We start from the raw sequence: 17,090 nt of genomic DNA, 5'->3' as shown, positions 1-17,090 counted from the left end.
TTAAGGATGTACTTAATTTAAATCAAGTAACTGTAATTCCATTACGATAAATAAATTGAGAATGCATTCTGTGACGTTACAATGAATACAACTTTCAATGAGTTTTGTTGTTTTTAAAATTTGGAAGCCCGAAAATATGTTTCAGCTCTTTTTAGTATATTTCTGTAAATATTAAATCATGATCGCTAAGAAACAATTTAATTTAGCTATAGGAAACAACCCTATCGCTTGAAGTGATTTCATGAATCGCATGACATCACTTATTGCGTAGAGCGCACATGCGCACATACGCACATGCGCTGCATATGCGTCAAGCACGAATACAGCTTTCCCATTATGGTAATATGCGCCGAGCATGCGGGCTTGCCCACTTGCAAACCCTTACAATTACTTTAATGTTTAGTAATTTGATATTCAAAATTCGGAAGACCCCATGCGGATAAGTTTTTATTGAAAATCCCTTCACTACCTAATCTATTTAAGCTTTCAAATTTGATTATTTATAAATGAACGAGTTATATATACCTACATATTTGTATACGTTACTATCAAATAGTGACGATTTAACAAAGTACATAGTACATATACTGTGTAAGCGCTCATAGTCATAGACTTCCCTGTTCCTAGGTTTCTGCCAAGCACACACAGACAATAAAATAGGTATAACATTGATGCATCAAGGCGGTTTGTTAACAAGGGCCTGCCGGGTAACACGAAAATCGAAATTTAGTTATCTGCCTCTTTATCGCTCGAATATGCAAGAGTTATAGAGAGTTAGAGAGGTTAGATAACGAAAATTCGATTTTCTTGTTTCGCGGTAGATCCTCAAGATTGTGAAGGAAAGTGGTAGTGGCGCCCCCTACGCAGAGTTTCGCGTAATATTTCCTATACGATGATTGATTCCTGAGATATTGGTGCCCTAACCATTTGCTTATTGGTTAATCCCACTCTACTGGAGTCTGTGCGGAAATAGAAGAGTCGTGAAATGTATGGGATCCAATACATTCTACGACTCTTCTCTTTCCGCACAGACTCTAGTAGTAACAAATACCGCATCATTCTAAGTCGCCAACCCTATAGCTATGTCAACCCTATAACTGTAGTGATTTGCGTTGCGCGGACGCATATGCGCGGACCGCGGAATGCGCATCTGTTCGCTCCGGCTTGCGGCCGCGGCACTTCCCCTTTGTCTTTTCGACAGCCGAACAAAAAATATCAAAAAAGTACCTACATACACACATACCGACAAGGTTGAGTTTTATAAAAAGCTTGTAACCTGCCAACAGGGTTGCATTGTTTGACTCTCTTTTTTAAGGATGACTCACGCTAGACCGGGCCATGCCTCGGCCGAGGCGTCCGACATGTTATATGACGATGACGGCTGATCGGTGATCACGTGGTGCTTTCCATAGAAAACGAAGCGCCGTAAGCTCCGGCCCGGTCTAGCGTGAGTCATCCTTAATGGACAACCAATACAACCATCTTACATAAAAACCACCACTAACACTTAAACTTATTTGTCAAATTAGCAGACAGGTTAAAAAAAAAATCAAAAACGTACAAATTACTATTTTATTACGGGTGTAAACTTGAAGTACCGGTCAAAAGGTTCAACATTGATCGAGCATTCATTATGTTATCAAAATGTAGAATTGTTATTTGCTATATAAATTAGGAATGGGGTCCAGAATTACATACATATTACAGTACATAATTATTAATTACATATGTATTTAGGTACATACTAAACTTCCATTAAAGGAAAATTTGGGACACTTTTTCTCCTATTAGGATCGAAATAGCTTATGATTTTGAGTAGAAATAAAAAATCTACAAAAGGTTGGTAACTTTTATGGTATTTTTAGTTCGAGGCACTTACCGACGAGCGCCGGCAACGCAGCCAGCAGCAGCAGCCTCCACGCGCACATCGCGGACGGTACACACACCACGCACAGTACAGCCGCGCACGGTACACACACCACGCACGGTACGCACGCCGCGCACGGTACACACCGAGCGCACCTCACACGGTAACCAGGCACGGTTTACAGCCAGGCGACCGGTGTGCCATTACCGCAGTATTTGGCTATCTGAAACAAATAACGTAATTAAAAATGTATTTTATTTACATAAAAGATATATACAGTGGTAGGGACTACTAAATTAATAATAGCAGGCCCTTGAGGCATTGTACCAAGGATGCTGGCGGCATTTCCTCGCTGTATCGCAATACTCGCCAGCTCTTCGGTCACCAGTTAATTATAGGATTGATTATAGGTAGAACTTTCGAGATTTTGTGCTCTTTCATGTCCTGTCCAAGACACATTTTACCGTGTAAGCGAATTGGTAAACTACTGTAAGCTTATATGTGAGAAACAAATGGTATTGTATTGTATGAGCGGTTTTGTTTCTTTAACATTCCATTAGGTACTGTGTGTACACAAGACGAGACCTCACAACTCACAATTTTTAAGTGTTATTTTTTACCCTTATGCTAAAAAAATATCCGAGGTACATACCTACTTGTATTTGCAGTTGGATATTAAGCTCTACCAGTGGAGAGCTGGAAAGGCATTTAATATTAATCGAACGAGCGAGCGAAGCGAAGTGTTCTTACATTCGACTTTGAACACACGGCTGGCTAAGAGCACGTCCCGGCATTTCGATGTTTTTAAGCTGAACTATCAGAGGATAGTTTGATACTCAATAACTTAAGTAAATTTGTCCTAATTTAAATCAAATTGGGTGAACGTATAGTTAAGAGGGCATTATATTTTAGTCATTAAATTTTGAGCAGGCTCGAACAAGAGGTTATTGAGCTAGAAGAGCTTAAAATGCTAAAAAGCCATTTGTGAGGGGTCTTGCTATTCTGGTCATTTTAATTGCAATACAGTATGGTCGAGTTTGGTATCAAATGAAAGTGCTCGGTTTTATAATATTGTTTTTTAATTTAAGATTTTTTTCAAAAATGATGACAATTTTGGAATCCAAGATGGCGGCCATGCACTATGTCATAAAAGTCGTCATGGATGTCATTTTATAGGCTTTAGGGAGTGCAGATTTCGAAAATGATGACCATTTTGGATTCCAAAATGGCGGCCATGCACTATGTCATAAAAGTCGTCATGGATGTCGTTTTATAGGTTTTAGGGAGTGCAGATTTCGAAAATGATGACAATTTTGGAATCCAAGGTGGCGGCCATGCACTATGTCATAAAAGTCGTCATGGATGTCGTTTTATAAGGTTTTAGGGGGCCCCGATTTCGAAAATGATGACCATTTTGTAATCCAAAATGGCGGCCATGCAGTATGTCATAAAAGTCGTCATGGATGTCGTTTTATAGGTTTTGGGGGCGTAAATTTCGAAAATGATGACCATTTTGGATTCCAAAATGGCGGCCATGCACTATGTAATAAAAGTCGTCATGGATGTCGTTTTATAGGTTTTGGGGGGCGCAGATTTCGAAAATGATGACCATTTTGGATTCCAAAATGGCGGCCATGCACTATGTCATAAAAGTCGTCATGGATGTCGTTTTATAGGTTTTAGGGGGCGCAGTTTTCGAAAATGATGACCAATTTGTATTCCAAAATAGCGGCCATGCACTATGTCATAAAAGTCGTCATGGATGTCGTTTTATAGGTTTTAGGGGGTGCAGATTTCGAAAATTATGACTATTTTGGAATCCAAGATGGCGGCCATGCACTATGTCATAAAAGTCGTCATGGATGTCGTTTTGTAGGTTTTAGGGGGCCCCGATTTCGAAAATGATGACCATTTTGGAATCCAAAATGGCGGCCATGCAGTATGTCATAAAGTCGTCATGGATGTGCTTTTATTGGTAATGGTCATCATTTTCGAAATCTGCACACCTGTTTCAAATAAGTTATAGGTAGATGCATCCCAGTAATAAGTCAACAACATCTATATCTACTATCGAAATGTACTTTTGATAGTAGTAGTACGAAATGTAATCTGAAAGGAATCAAGTACCTAATATATTACTGTAATGAGGAATCGATATTGATTCCAATTACTAGTAATTGTAATATTCGAAAAATTTATTCCTGATTCCTCAAATGGAATTGTACTTAGTAATACGGTATTGTTAGATTACAAAGTAATCAGGGAATCGGTAATCAGATTACAAAGTAATTTCAAGTAATAGTGGAATCAGGGATCAATTACGAAATGCCCATCTCGGACTAAGTAGCACTGCATTCAATTGGTCTTTTTGGCGAACCGCGAGTTCACAGTTCGGGGCGAACTACTAGTTTATATTACAAACCTACAATAAATACATTTAGGGTGACCTATTGTGGTCACGACCCTCAGACGTAAGATTTAAACGTAAATGAAGAAGAACAATAAAATATTATGACGAACATCCCGATAAAATATCAGAGTTGGGCAAAAGTTAACTTGAATAAGAATAAGAATAAAAACAGAAATTTTATTCTTATTCAAATCAATTTGAATTAGAATAATTCTTGCACTAGTTATTTTAGAATAAAATTAAGGTGAATAAATCATGTGACTTTTATTTTAAATGCGGAATAAAAAACAGAATAATTATTCTAGAAGTGAGGCTATTCTAACTAAGGTTTTATTTTAAAAATATCGACTGCTGACAATGGAACAATAATTACAATATTTACAATAACATAACGAAAAATAAACGATAGTAATCTATGATTTATCAGCACCCCGTCGAAAAATTAACATTATAATAGGTTGTGACCGACCATCGTAAATCACGCAATTCGACCAATTCTCATTTCTATAAATTAATTTAAAAGTTAAACAGGATGGTGGTCAAGAAACAATAAATACGGGGTGGATGACAGGCGTGGGCGCGGGCCGAGTTTAATGTTTAATTAGCGCCCTGCGGTGCATATGCAGCTAGGAGCGCATTTAGATATTAAAATATTTGAATATCTATACATATAATAAAGCTGAAGACTGTCGAAAGTCTGTACATGGAAGATATTTGAAAAAAAGTTGGCTGGGGATACTTAGAATCGATAACAGAACACGTTCCAAAAGTTTTTAGAATTTTTGTCTGTTTGTCTGTTTATCTGTTTATCTGTTTGTCTGTTTATTTGAACGCGCATCACGTGAAAACGGCTGAACGGATTTTGATGAAAACTTTACTAATCTGTCGAGAAAATCCCCGGCCAGGTTATAGGCTATAAAAATTCAACCCCTAAAAGGGGGGGTAGCCACAACACTCGATTGACTTAAGTTTGCCCCTGAATCTTATGGCCCTACTTAGGAAGGAGGGGCAAACTTTTTTCAAATATGTGCTACCACTATTGAGTACCCTGGTAAACTAACAGATGGTGCTGAATTTAATACGTTGTGACATGAATAAGCCACCGAGGAAAGATTTTGCCAAATTAACTCTAAGTTTAGAGCAGGGGGTACGGATATCAACAAAAATAATTGAATAATTATGTTGATTTAATAAATTAATAATATAACAAAATTAAACGACAGTAAATTAATTGCCCTTCATTGCGCAGTCTTTTGGGGAACTGAGTAAACATTAATTAATAAAGAAAACTAAAAATGAGTTTACATAGTTACATAGTGGTAAAATAAACACACATAATTATCAAACACGCGTATAATTGCATAATTATTTAAAATTATTAATTTTCTCCATCATGAATTATACCTAATCGTAATTATATCGCACCCATATCAAATCCATATTCATACAAAGTGGGTACTTTGACAAAAAAAACATTGACCTCTGTCATTTGCAGTGCCGGATTAACCCTTTTAGGCAAAATAAGCACTTGCTTAGGGCACCACGTCTAGGGGGCACCAAAACCGTAGGCAAAAAAAAGCGCAGGCTGCATCAGCATTGCAGTCGTCGTCGTGGAGTAGGTACCTACATGAAACTTTTATACGTGTACAAGTACCCATCTAATAACGTCCCATCCCTTCTCTGTATGAAACCCTGGATTCGCGCCTGGTTGGGACTAAAAGTAAAAAACCGGGCAAGTGCGAGTCAGACTCGCGCATGAAGGGTTCCGTACCATAATGCAAAAACGGCAAAAAAAAACGGTCACCCATCACAGTACTGACCTCGCCCGACGTTGCTTAACTTCGGTCAAAAGTCACGTTTGTTGTATGGGAGCCCCACTTAAATCTTTATTTTATTCTGTTTTTAGTATTTGTTGTTATAGCGGCAACAGAAATACATCATCTGTGAAAATTTCAACTGTCTAGCTATCACGGTTCGTGAGATACAGCCTGGTGACAGACGGACGGACGGACAGCGGAGTCTTAGTAATAGGGTCCCGTTTTACCCTTTGGGTACGGAACCCTAAAAATGTACAACTGTCTATCAAACTGCGTTTTTTATATCAAAAATGTTCGCGCTCGCTTCGCTCGCGTTTTCAGTAACATTCTAAGATATGATAAAGGTGACATTCGGGTGGCGACTGCAGTAGCATTACTCTGTTGCAACGTTACTGCTGCAGTACTGTCAATTTTCGTGATAAAATGATGTGACTGATTTCCATACTAAAAGTAGAAATGTACAACTATCTATCAAATTGCGTTTTATATCGAAAAAATTTTGCGCTCGCTTCGCTCGCGTTTTCAATAACTTTCTAAGATATGGCGACTGCAGCAGCACTACTCTGTTGCAACGTTACTGCTGCAGCACTGTCAATTTTCGTGATAAAATGATGTGACTGATTTCCATACTAAAAGTAAAAATGTACAACTGTCTATCAAAATGCGTTTTTATATCGAAAAAATTTCGCGCTCGCTTCGCTCGCGTTTTCAATCACTTTCTAAGGTATGGCGACTGCAGCAGCATTACTCTGTTGCAACGTTACTGCTAGCTGTAGCACTGTCAAATTTCCTGATAAAATGTTGTGACTAATTTCCATTCTCAGCTGTAATGCGGCAATGAACGTCACTCAACTGACCAAAAAAATTCAATGTAATCTCGAATTCTCGATGACCCTAGGGAGAGGGGGCACCATGGTCTAGAAACGCTTAGGGCATCAAAACGGCACTGGTCGTTTGCGGAGTCAAACGATTTGGGACTCGCGTTTAATACGCATTACCATGCCTTCCAGAAAAAAATCCAATCATTCGCGAAAGTCTCGCAACGCATTGAGGTTACAAGGGGCACGTGGTCTTCCTCAGGAGTCTGAAGAAGACCACGGTGAGTGGCGCCCTAGCCAGGCAGGCCGCTTCGCTTTCGCTCGCGCGCGTATACCTTACTGTTTTGTCCGATATACATCTACTACTCTGTCGTTTATATCACGTATAAAATTTGAATAAGGGCGAAAAAAATGTTGATTTTGGAGTTTAGTTTTATTTAGTGGGACCTAATCTATACATATAATAAAGCTGAAGACGGTCGAAAGTCTGTACATGGAAGATATTTGAAAAAAAGTTGGCTGGGGATACTTAGAATCGATAACAGAACACGTTCCAAAAGTTTTTAGAATTTTTGTCTGTTTGTCTGTTTATCTGTTTATCTGTTTGTCTGTTTATTTGAACGCGCATCACGTGAAAACGGCTGAACGGATTTTGATGAAAACTTTACTAATCTGTCGAGAAAATCCCCGGCCAGGTTATAGGCTATAAAAATTCGACCCCTAAAAGGGGGGGTAGCCACAACACTCGATTGACTTAAGTTTGCCCCTGAATCTTATAGCGCTACTTAGGAAGGAGGGGCAAACTTTTTTCAAATATGTGCTACCACTATTGAGTACCCTGGTAAACTAACAGATGGCGCTGAATTTAATACGTTGTGACATGAATAAGCCACCGAGGAAAGATTTTGCCAAATTAACTCTAAGTTTAGAAGGCACGGATATCAACAAAAATAATTGAATAATTATGTTGATTTAATAAATTAATAATATATCGAAAAATGTTCGCGCTCGCTTCGCTCGCGTTTTCAATAACTTTCTAAGATATGGCGACTGCAGCAGCATTACTCTGTTGTAACGTTGCTGCTACAGCACTGTCAATTTTCGTGATAAAATGATGTGACTGACTTCCATACTAAAAGTAAAAATGTACAACTGTCTATCAAATTGCGTTTTCATATCGAAAAATTTTCGCGCTCGCTTCGCTCGCGTTTTCTATCAATTTTTAAGATATGGCGATTGAAGCAGCATTACTCTGTTGCAACGTTACTGCTGTAGCACTGTCAATTTTCGTGATAAAATGATATGACTGATTTCCATACTAAAAGTAAAAATGTACAACTATCTATCAAATTGCGTTTTTATATCGAAAAATTTTCGCGCTCGCTTCGCTCGCGTTTTTAATCACTTTCTAATATATGGCGACTGCAGCAGCATTACTCTGTTGCAACGTTACTGCTGCAGCACTGTCAATTTTCGTGATAAATTGATGTGATTGATTTCCATATTAAAAGTACAAATGAACAACTGTCTATCAAATTGCGTTTTTATATCGAAAAATTTTCGCGCTCGCTTCGCTGGCGTTTTCAATAACTTTCTAATATATGGCGACTGCAGCAGCATTACTCTGTTGCAACGTTGCTGCTGCAGCACTGTCATTTTTCGTGATAAAATGATGTAACTAATTTACATACTAAAAGTAAAAATGTAAAACTGTCTATCAAATTGCCTATTTATATCGAAAAAATTTCGCGCTCGCTTCGCTCGCGTTTTCAATACATTTCTAAGGTATGCGACTGCAGCAGCATTACTCTGTTGCAACGTTACTGCTGCAGCACTGTTAATTTTCGTGATAAAATGATGTGACTGATTTCCATATTAAAAGTAAAAATGTACAACTGTCTATCAAATTGCGTTTTTATATCGAAAAAATTTCGCGCTCGCTTCGCCCGCGTTTTCAATAACTTTCTAAGATATGGCGACTGCAGCAGCATTACTCTATTGCAACGTTACTGCTGCAGCACTGTCAATTTTCGTGATAAAATGATGTGACTGATTTCCATATTAAAAGTAAAAATGTACAACTGTCTATCAAATTGCGTTTTTATATCGAAAAATTTCCGCGCTCGCTTCGCTCGCGTTTTCAATATGTTTAGGTGACATTCGGGTGGCAACTGCAGCAGCATTAGGTACTCCGTTGTAACGTTACTGCTGCGGCACTGTCAATTGTCGTGATAAAATTATGTGATTAATTTCCATTCTCAGCTGTAATGCGGCAATGAACGTCACTCAATTAACCAAAAAAAATCAATGTAATCTTGATGACCCTAGGGAGAGGGGGCACCATGGTCTAGAAATGCTTAGGGCATCAAAATATCTTAATCCGGCACTGGTCGTTTGCGGAGTCAAACGATTTGGGACTCGCATTTTATACGCATTACCATGCATTCCCGAAAAAAATCGAATCATTCCCGAAAGTCTCGCAACGCATTGAGGTTACAAGGGGCACGTGGTCTTCCTCAGGAGTCTGAAGAAGACCACGGTAAGTGGCGGTCTAGCCAGGCAGGCCGCTTCGCTTTCGCTCGCGCGCGTATACCTTAAGGGGCCCACTGATTAACAGTCCGCCGGACGGTATCGGCCTGTCAGTTAGAACAAAATTTTGGCAGTTCCGAACAACTGACAGGCCGATACCGCCCGGCTGACTGTTAATCAGTGGGCCCCTTTACGGCTTAGGTACTGTATCGTCCGATATACACCTACTACTCTGTCGTTTAAGTCACGTGTAAAATTTGAATAAGGGTGACTTGGAGTGTAGTTTTATTTAGTGGTACCTAATTGTAAAATATTTTATCTGGACTACAGTCCTCTAGCATATCCATCTGTCAACTTTACTTCAAGTTCCGCCTCCAGGGGAGAGGGAGAGAAATTAGGATTAGAAATTAGCCGCTTACTGACACAGACCGAAATCCACGCGGGCGGAGCCGCGGGCACAGCTAGTTTTAATATATATAAGTTGACGACCGATCTGGCCTAGTGGGTAGTGACCCTGCCTGTGAAGCCGATGGTCCTGGGTTCGAATCCCAGTAAGGGCATTTATTTGTATGATGACACAGATATTTGTTCCTGAGTCATGGTTGTTTTCTATGTATTTAAGTATTTATATATTATATATATCGTTGTCTGAGTACCCACTACCCACAACACAAGCCATCTTGAGCTTACTGTGGGACTTGGTCAAACTGTCTAAGAATGTCATATATGTATAATATTTATATAAGTGCGAGCAAGATGCATTAAAATAAATATAAACTTCAAGTGTCTTTTCTGTACCTGAAGTTCAGGCACATAAAAGACACTTACCACATAGAGTTTCGTAGAGCAGATTTATAATTAGCCTCTGCTAACATCAAATTAGTAGTACAGTCGTGTGGGAACAGGGGACACATGGCCGTGGCAAGTGTCTTGGGTGCGATTAAATTTAAGTGTCACTTTAAATACCGCCCTGTACTCATGATCTGTCACTCTGGCTGCAGATTGACACTTAAATTTATGAGCTTCATTTAAAAATGTACTAAAAAAGCTTTTGGGTAGTCGCCGGCGTTTGGACTGTTCAGATTTCTGTGAGCTGTAACCCTCGGAGTCGGTTTATGCGTAGACTAGAACTGAATAAATGTAATCCTTATAGGTACTCGTACCTACTAAACTATCGGTAAACGTGAACAGAATTTCACGAGAATCGCTTGAGCTGTAAATTAGGAAGCATCGGAAAGACCGGTTCTTTGAAAGCATGTATGTACATATTTTTGCCCATGCAGAAACGGTGCAGCTTAGCTCATGATTTTATTCTCATTCAGCCAACTAGTTCTTAATACAAGGTAGGTTCCTGACCGATTTCCACTGATTTTATACAAAAAGCTTTTCAGAACTTATTAAAAACGTTTGAAATGGCTGTCTCTCCACATGACGCAAGAAGTTGCTCAAGCTAGATGTCTCTTCACATGTCACGCGTGAGCCAACCAACGGCCCCAGATAATTGCCCCGTTTCGATCACGACCGCGGAAGTTGCCGAAGTAGTGCGACGTCACAGCGCTATATCCGGAGCGCGTGGATGGGGAATCCACAGGCACGTGGCCAATACTATCGGTGTCCAAATAAACCAGCTAGAGCGCCGGGAATAGAACAACGTTAATAGCTAGAAAACAAGCCAAGAAAGCCAGCATTCTTGGCATTACTTAGGCACGATCCGCGTTGTGTTCCCACCGCGTAATGAGAGTAAAGTCCAGTATAGAGGATCGCTAACGCTATCTACGTTTCACGTTTACCACGCTAAAACTGACAATGGGATCGGCAACTGTCAAAGGTTTGCATAGATGGCGCCATCATAGCTTGCCCCTTTTTCTATGAGATTTGACTTAAAGGGCTGGCATCCAGGGCATTACAGGTCAAAAAATTGACTCAATTCTAAGGGATTGACCCATATGGTAAATACTTCGACCGGCCAACCCCATTCATTTTACATCCCAAATGTATAAGAAATTGTCAGGTGACCAATGTCAAGTTAGTGAAGACATGAAGGCACTCGGACAAAAAATATTACCACCGATCGATTAATTGATCGATCTCTCAATAACATACAAGTATATATGTAAAGACAATCAATTCGCTATAGCTCGTTTAGTCTTTCGTTTTCAGTCTTCAACATCTGGCGTAGGGCGCAGGAATTCCAACTTTGATAGAAATAAATCGACGCTTTTATCGATTGGAATCCAATAAAGGTAAAAAGTCATTCGCCTAGGTGGAAGCTCTGTGGCTCTGTATATGCCCAAGTTTAGACGCAGAATGCATGCTGGTATGCCGTAGGTAAGTTCTATTGTTGTGTCAAAGACAACATTCTTAGCAGATTGAAACTGAAATATACGTGCTTTTACCTATGTATGGTTTAATCTAAGCTTCTGACGGCGCGATTCGGGAAATGAATTAGAGATTCACTACATATGAAATAGTCAAGATATGTGACGTTCCACGGCAAAAGGTACCTTATGGCGGCCGCAAAAATATTGGAGTGGCGTTAATAATAGCGTAAGCGCCAACCTCCATAAGGTACCTTTTGCCGTGAAACGTCACCTATCTTTACTATTTCATATCTAGTGAATCTCTATTTCATTTCCCGAATCGCGCCGTGAGTCTTGACGGCACTACCTACGAGTATTTAACAGGTAGGTATAAGCATACTTAGGTAAATAAATAGGTAAATGACTATAAAGGCAATAATATTCGTCAATTCATTTTATCCACGTAATTGCAATTCCTAATCATACATATAATTATTTTTCATGAACGAACGACTTTAGAGTTGATTTATTATATGAAGATAACTTATCAATACTATAATTATGAGAGGTCAATGGGTGCATGTGCATCGAAGTGGGCGATAAATCAATTTGGGCTTTGGTAACATTACACATGGGGAACATACCTACCAAAAAGTTTTATTAAACATTCTTGATATGAGCTGTATTAAGTATATACCTACAGATGTACTGCATAATTGTTTTCCATCGTATTTTCTCTGAAATGTTCGTATTTGTCATGCTACTTCAGTGGACCTCAGTACTTTTTGTACCGAGACTGACTGAAATAGCAAGACACGTTCGTACATTTCCGTGAATACAATGGAAATTAATTAATGCACTAAGTACATCTGTACTACGATATGATAGTCTCCCCAACTAGCAAAAAAGTCTCAGATTGCGCACTTTATAAGAGTAGTGAGCTTATAGCGCTCTTATTTTTGTTTTGAACTTATCATCGCTCTTATATTAGTCTTAGACAAGCTAATACGCACTTTAGTAAGTTTAGTCTTATTACCTAGTCTTATATATGTATATAAGAGCATTTTATAATACCATTATAAGCCTCTCGCTCTAACAATAACATTTACTAAGTCTCATTGAACTTGAGAGTACCTGGTCTTATATCCACATTCTCTAAGTTCATTTGATCTTATAATAGACTTTCTAAATGCTATTATAAGAATGTAAGACTAATATCAACATGGCATAATACTATTATGAGCCTCTCGCTCTTACAATAACATTTACTAAGTCTCATTGAACTTGAGAGTACTTGGTCTTATATCCACATTCTCTAAGTTCATTTGATCTTATATTAGACTTTCTAAATGCTATTATAAGAATGTAAGGCTAATATCGACATAGCATAATACTATTATAAGCCTCTTGCTCTTACAACAACATTTACGAAGTCTCATTGAACTTGAGAGTACGTGGTCTTATATCCACATTCTCTAAGTTCATTTGATCTTATATTAGACTTTATAAATGCTATTATAAGAATGTAAGACTAATATCAACATAGCATAATACTATTATAAGCCTCTTGCTCTTGCAACAACATTTACGAAGTCTCATTGAACTTGAGAGTACCTGGTCTTATATCCACATTCTCTTAGTTCATTTGATCTTATATTAGACTTTCTAAATGCTATTATAAGAATGTAAGACTAATATCAACATATCATAATACTATTATAAGCCTCTTGCTCTTACAACAACATTTACGAAGTCTCATTGAACTTAAGAGTACCTGGTCTTATATCCTCATTCTCTTAGTTCATTTGATTTTATATTAGATTTCTAACTGCTATTGTAAGAACGTAAGACTAATATCAACATAGCATAAGAACACTGTAAGTACGTACTTTTCTGATCTTACTAAAGCTATAATAAGATCAACAGCAGCACTTTAGTAAGATATTAGAGTGATATAAGATTAAGACACTTATATCACAAAAGAGAAGATCAATATAAGATGGTTTGATCTTAAATCGTTTTTGGGAACACTATTGTTAGTATAAGTAAAGCAAGGAACCGTAATTTATTCAACATGGCCACATCATTTGTATTCAGAATGCTTAAAATACTCTAATAGTGCGCTTGAAAAATACACCTACATCAATGGCTGACTATCAATACAAAATAAAGAAATAAAATAATTATAAAATATTTAAATACCATATTTGAGTAGGCGCATGAAGTTTGAAGTGTAAAACAGGGTCTACTTTACAATAAATAATATTTTCCCATGTGAATACGTACCCTGAAACATAAACAGACGATGATAAACAGCACGTTATTATATTTAAACATAATTCATAAAAAGTTTGATAAACACTTACACTAATATGTTTTTGTCACGTTGCAGTTAATTTCACCCGTATATTTATACTTCACAAATAGAATGTTTCAAACCAAAATAAGCTTATTTAGGCTTACAATATTCTAACGTTCGACCAATATAAGCCTATGTAGGCTTACAAGATACTTACGTTCGACCAATATAAGCCTATGTAGGCTTACAAGATACTTACGTAAAAGCGATATTAGCCTAAAGCAGCTTAATATAGTTTTGAAAAAGATTACTGTGAATGCAAACAACATTCAATTAGACTGATATTAGAACGATATTAAAATAAATACGCTTATGCTTTGTGCCCAAACCCGGGCTTATACGATGATATAAAATCAATATAAGAGCGACAAAATTGTAGTCTAGAGACTGTTGTTAGCGTGATTTTGCTAGTTGGGTCACTACAAGTCAAACAATAGGTACGAGTAGGTCCATAATAAAGTGCCGACGAAACGAACGAATTCCTCTTTTACGTTTACCGAGAAACAGAGTTACGGACAAACTAACGAAATTCAGAGGGGCTACCGCGAAAACCGAAATTCGCAAATTGCGGGGATCTTTCTCTTTTACTCCAATGAAGGCGTAATTAGAGTGACAGAGAAAGATCCCCGCAATTTGCGAATTTCGGTTTTCGCGGTAGCCCCTCTGCTCCTTACATTGTAAAGCGTATCCGAAAACCTAGAAAACGACATACATATCAATCATTTTTTGTGATTTTTCCCGTGTTTTCGCTGAACACACATGTGTCCAATCGATAGGGTGACTGTTATAGTTATTGGCCACTACATATAGTAACATAAATACTAATTGGCTAAAACAAATAAGAAAGAAACAAGCCAATAGAATCCTTATTGTTATTAGTGGCCAATTAGTATGTATTGGCCAATAACTATAGCAAGCACCTTAGCTCTATTGGACCCGTTGTATATATGTAGTTCACTGAATTGGATGTAATATAGGTAGTTAGGTACTACAGAAAACCTGCTGACCAAGCCCCCAGCGCCTTAGTTCGAAACCGGTCTCTTGTAATTTTATTTTACTTTTAAATGTCCTTCATGGACTGAATGTGATTATGACTGAGAAAGATAACTTCAAGGCTCAATTTTGGGTAAGTCCATTTTACGCCACATTACTCGATGGCTTCATTCTAGCTTCCTATTTATTTATAGGTACCTACCTAGATACCTATGCCATTATTAATCGAAGCTTACGAAAGCTATTATTGAACAATATGAGACGGTGCCAAACAGCCAATAGAAATCGAAACTGAAATTAACTCAAACGATTTCGATAGGTCACGAATAGTGAAGATCTATAGTAGGTACTTAGTGAAATGTATTCGTCGTATGTTATAAAAAACATTTCCGGGAAAATGATAAAACTCAAATAAATAATACCTAATGAAATGAACATGAGAGCTTATTTATGCCAAAATGCCTGTGTATTCAAATATTTTTAACCGACTGCAGGCGTGGCTCACTCCGCGATTTCGTCGCTTTGCTACAGGTAGCTAAAAGTACATCCGTTCCACACCAATTTTGGTGGCTAGCCATAAGCCGCGCGTGGCGCTGTCGCCACCTAGCGGCCATATCTGTCATGGCGGCCTAGCCAAGGTGACGATCGCTTGCGCTTCGCCATCGAATCGTTCTGAGTCTCTCTATCACTCTTCTATATTATTGTGACCGTGACAGTTGTGTTTCGTTCGCTACGGAGCGTTAGCGATTGGCATGTTGTCTACGGGGCCTGATCGTAACAGACGCGTTTTGTTAGAGAGTGAGTCTTCTGTACCTAGTACTATTATTTATTCTGTGCCGACTGCAATTGAAGGAGGAGGTACTGGTACTCAATTTAGTTTAGGTTTAGGTACGTGATAGTTAAACTGTTTTTTTTTTTATTTAAATGAATGTAATTTCAGGGTAGTCCTTAGTTTTGACAAAACAGATTTATATTTTCGATAGATATTAGATTGGGGTGAACTATGGACTATTTCAATATTTCGTTCCAATTAATGAACACAACCAAGTAATTAACATGTCTAAAGGCTTAGCGATTTTAATGTTGTTATCGTAAGTTACGATTTTGCATTATTATTTTTTTTTTCTGACAATTAAAAATCATTTATTTACATAAAATATATATACAGTGGTACTACTAAACGAAATTAATAACTAGATTAAATCTAAAATAGGCCCTTGAGGCATTGTACCAAGGATGCTGGCGGCATTTCCTCGCTGTATCGCAATGCTGATACGTTGTGCGAGGTAGCCGCCAGCTCTTCGGTCACCATTATTAAATTACATTTAAGAGCGATACAAGAGGGTAACTTTAGTTGTTTAGTTCTAATTTACATTGACTGATTTTGATTGCTTTTTTGTGTATTATTTCTTGAAGATTTTAGCTCCTTATAAATACCAAAACCTACCTGCGAGCAATCCTGAAAGCACCGTATCCACCACTACTTTCTCACAACACTACAATGTTTATTAAAAAGTTACTTTTACGCACGTATCGTAGCCGCCACGCATAACATGCGCACGCACATACGCAAGCGGTCAGATCGCGTGCTCGCGCGCTACTGAACCAATCAGTAAATAGTTTGATCGTGCTACGGGCTACGAACCAAGCGCCACGTTTGTATTCTACGAGTCTACGATGATTTGTGAAGCTACGACTGAAAAATGCTGGTGATTTGTGAAGCTGGCTTATTCAATACTTTAAAATATGCATTTACCTGCAGCCTGCATTCAAGTGAAACACGCTCGTGCCTATTAACCGCCTATTATTTCGATGCATTGCATCGATGCCGATGTGCGCGGGATGCGCTGCAAGTGATTTGAAAATGAGATTAATTGAAGTGAAAATTTCTTTAGCGGCGCTGTGCACTTTTTGTAATGGTGAAAAAATGTTAAACTCGCGACAGGTCACGTGACCGACAGATTCGACAGATTGAAAATTCGTAAGACGGACACGTG

General features: G+C 38.3%; 1 protein-coding gene across 2 annotated transcripts in view; it reads right to left on the bottom strand.

Moving 5' to 3' along the window:
- LOC134798848 (hemicentin-2-like) overlaps nt 1-16,749 on the bottom strand; it is a 33,487-nt gene extending 16,738 nt beyond the window's left edge. Inside the window, exons 1-2 of one of the 2 annotated variants that reach the window (XM_063771240.1) lie at nt 16,541-16,749; nt 1,880-2,090 (exon numbers count right to left, since the gene is read on the bottom strand). In XM_063771240.1, the coding sequence (XP_063627310.1) occupies nt 1,880-1,928 (49 nt within the window). In that variant the 5' untranslated portion in view covers nt 1,929-2,090; nt 16,541-16,749. The remainder of the gene's footprint in view (nt 1-1,879; nt 2,091-16,540) is intronic. The other variant, XM_063771239.1, reaches the window with a different exon arrangement.
- Nucleotides 16,750-17,090: the final 341 nt, after the last annotated feature.

Source organism: Cydia splendana, chromosome 17 (assembly GCF_910591565.1).
Source record: "Cydia splendana chromosome 17, ilCydSple1.2, whole genome shotgun sequence".
In the NCBI taxonomy this organism is placed as follows: domain Eukaryota; kingdom Metazoa; phylum Arthropoda; class Insecta; order Lepidoptera; family Tortricidae; genus Cydia; species Cydia splendana.
Note: the sequence above shows the minus strand (reverse complement) of the source record. Positions and strands in the feature narration are given on the sequence as shown.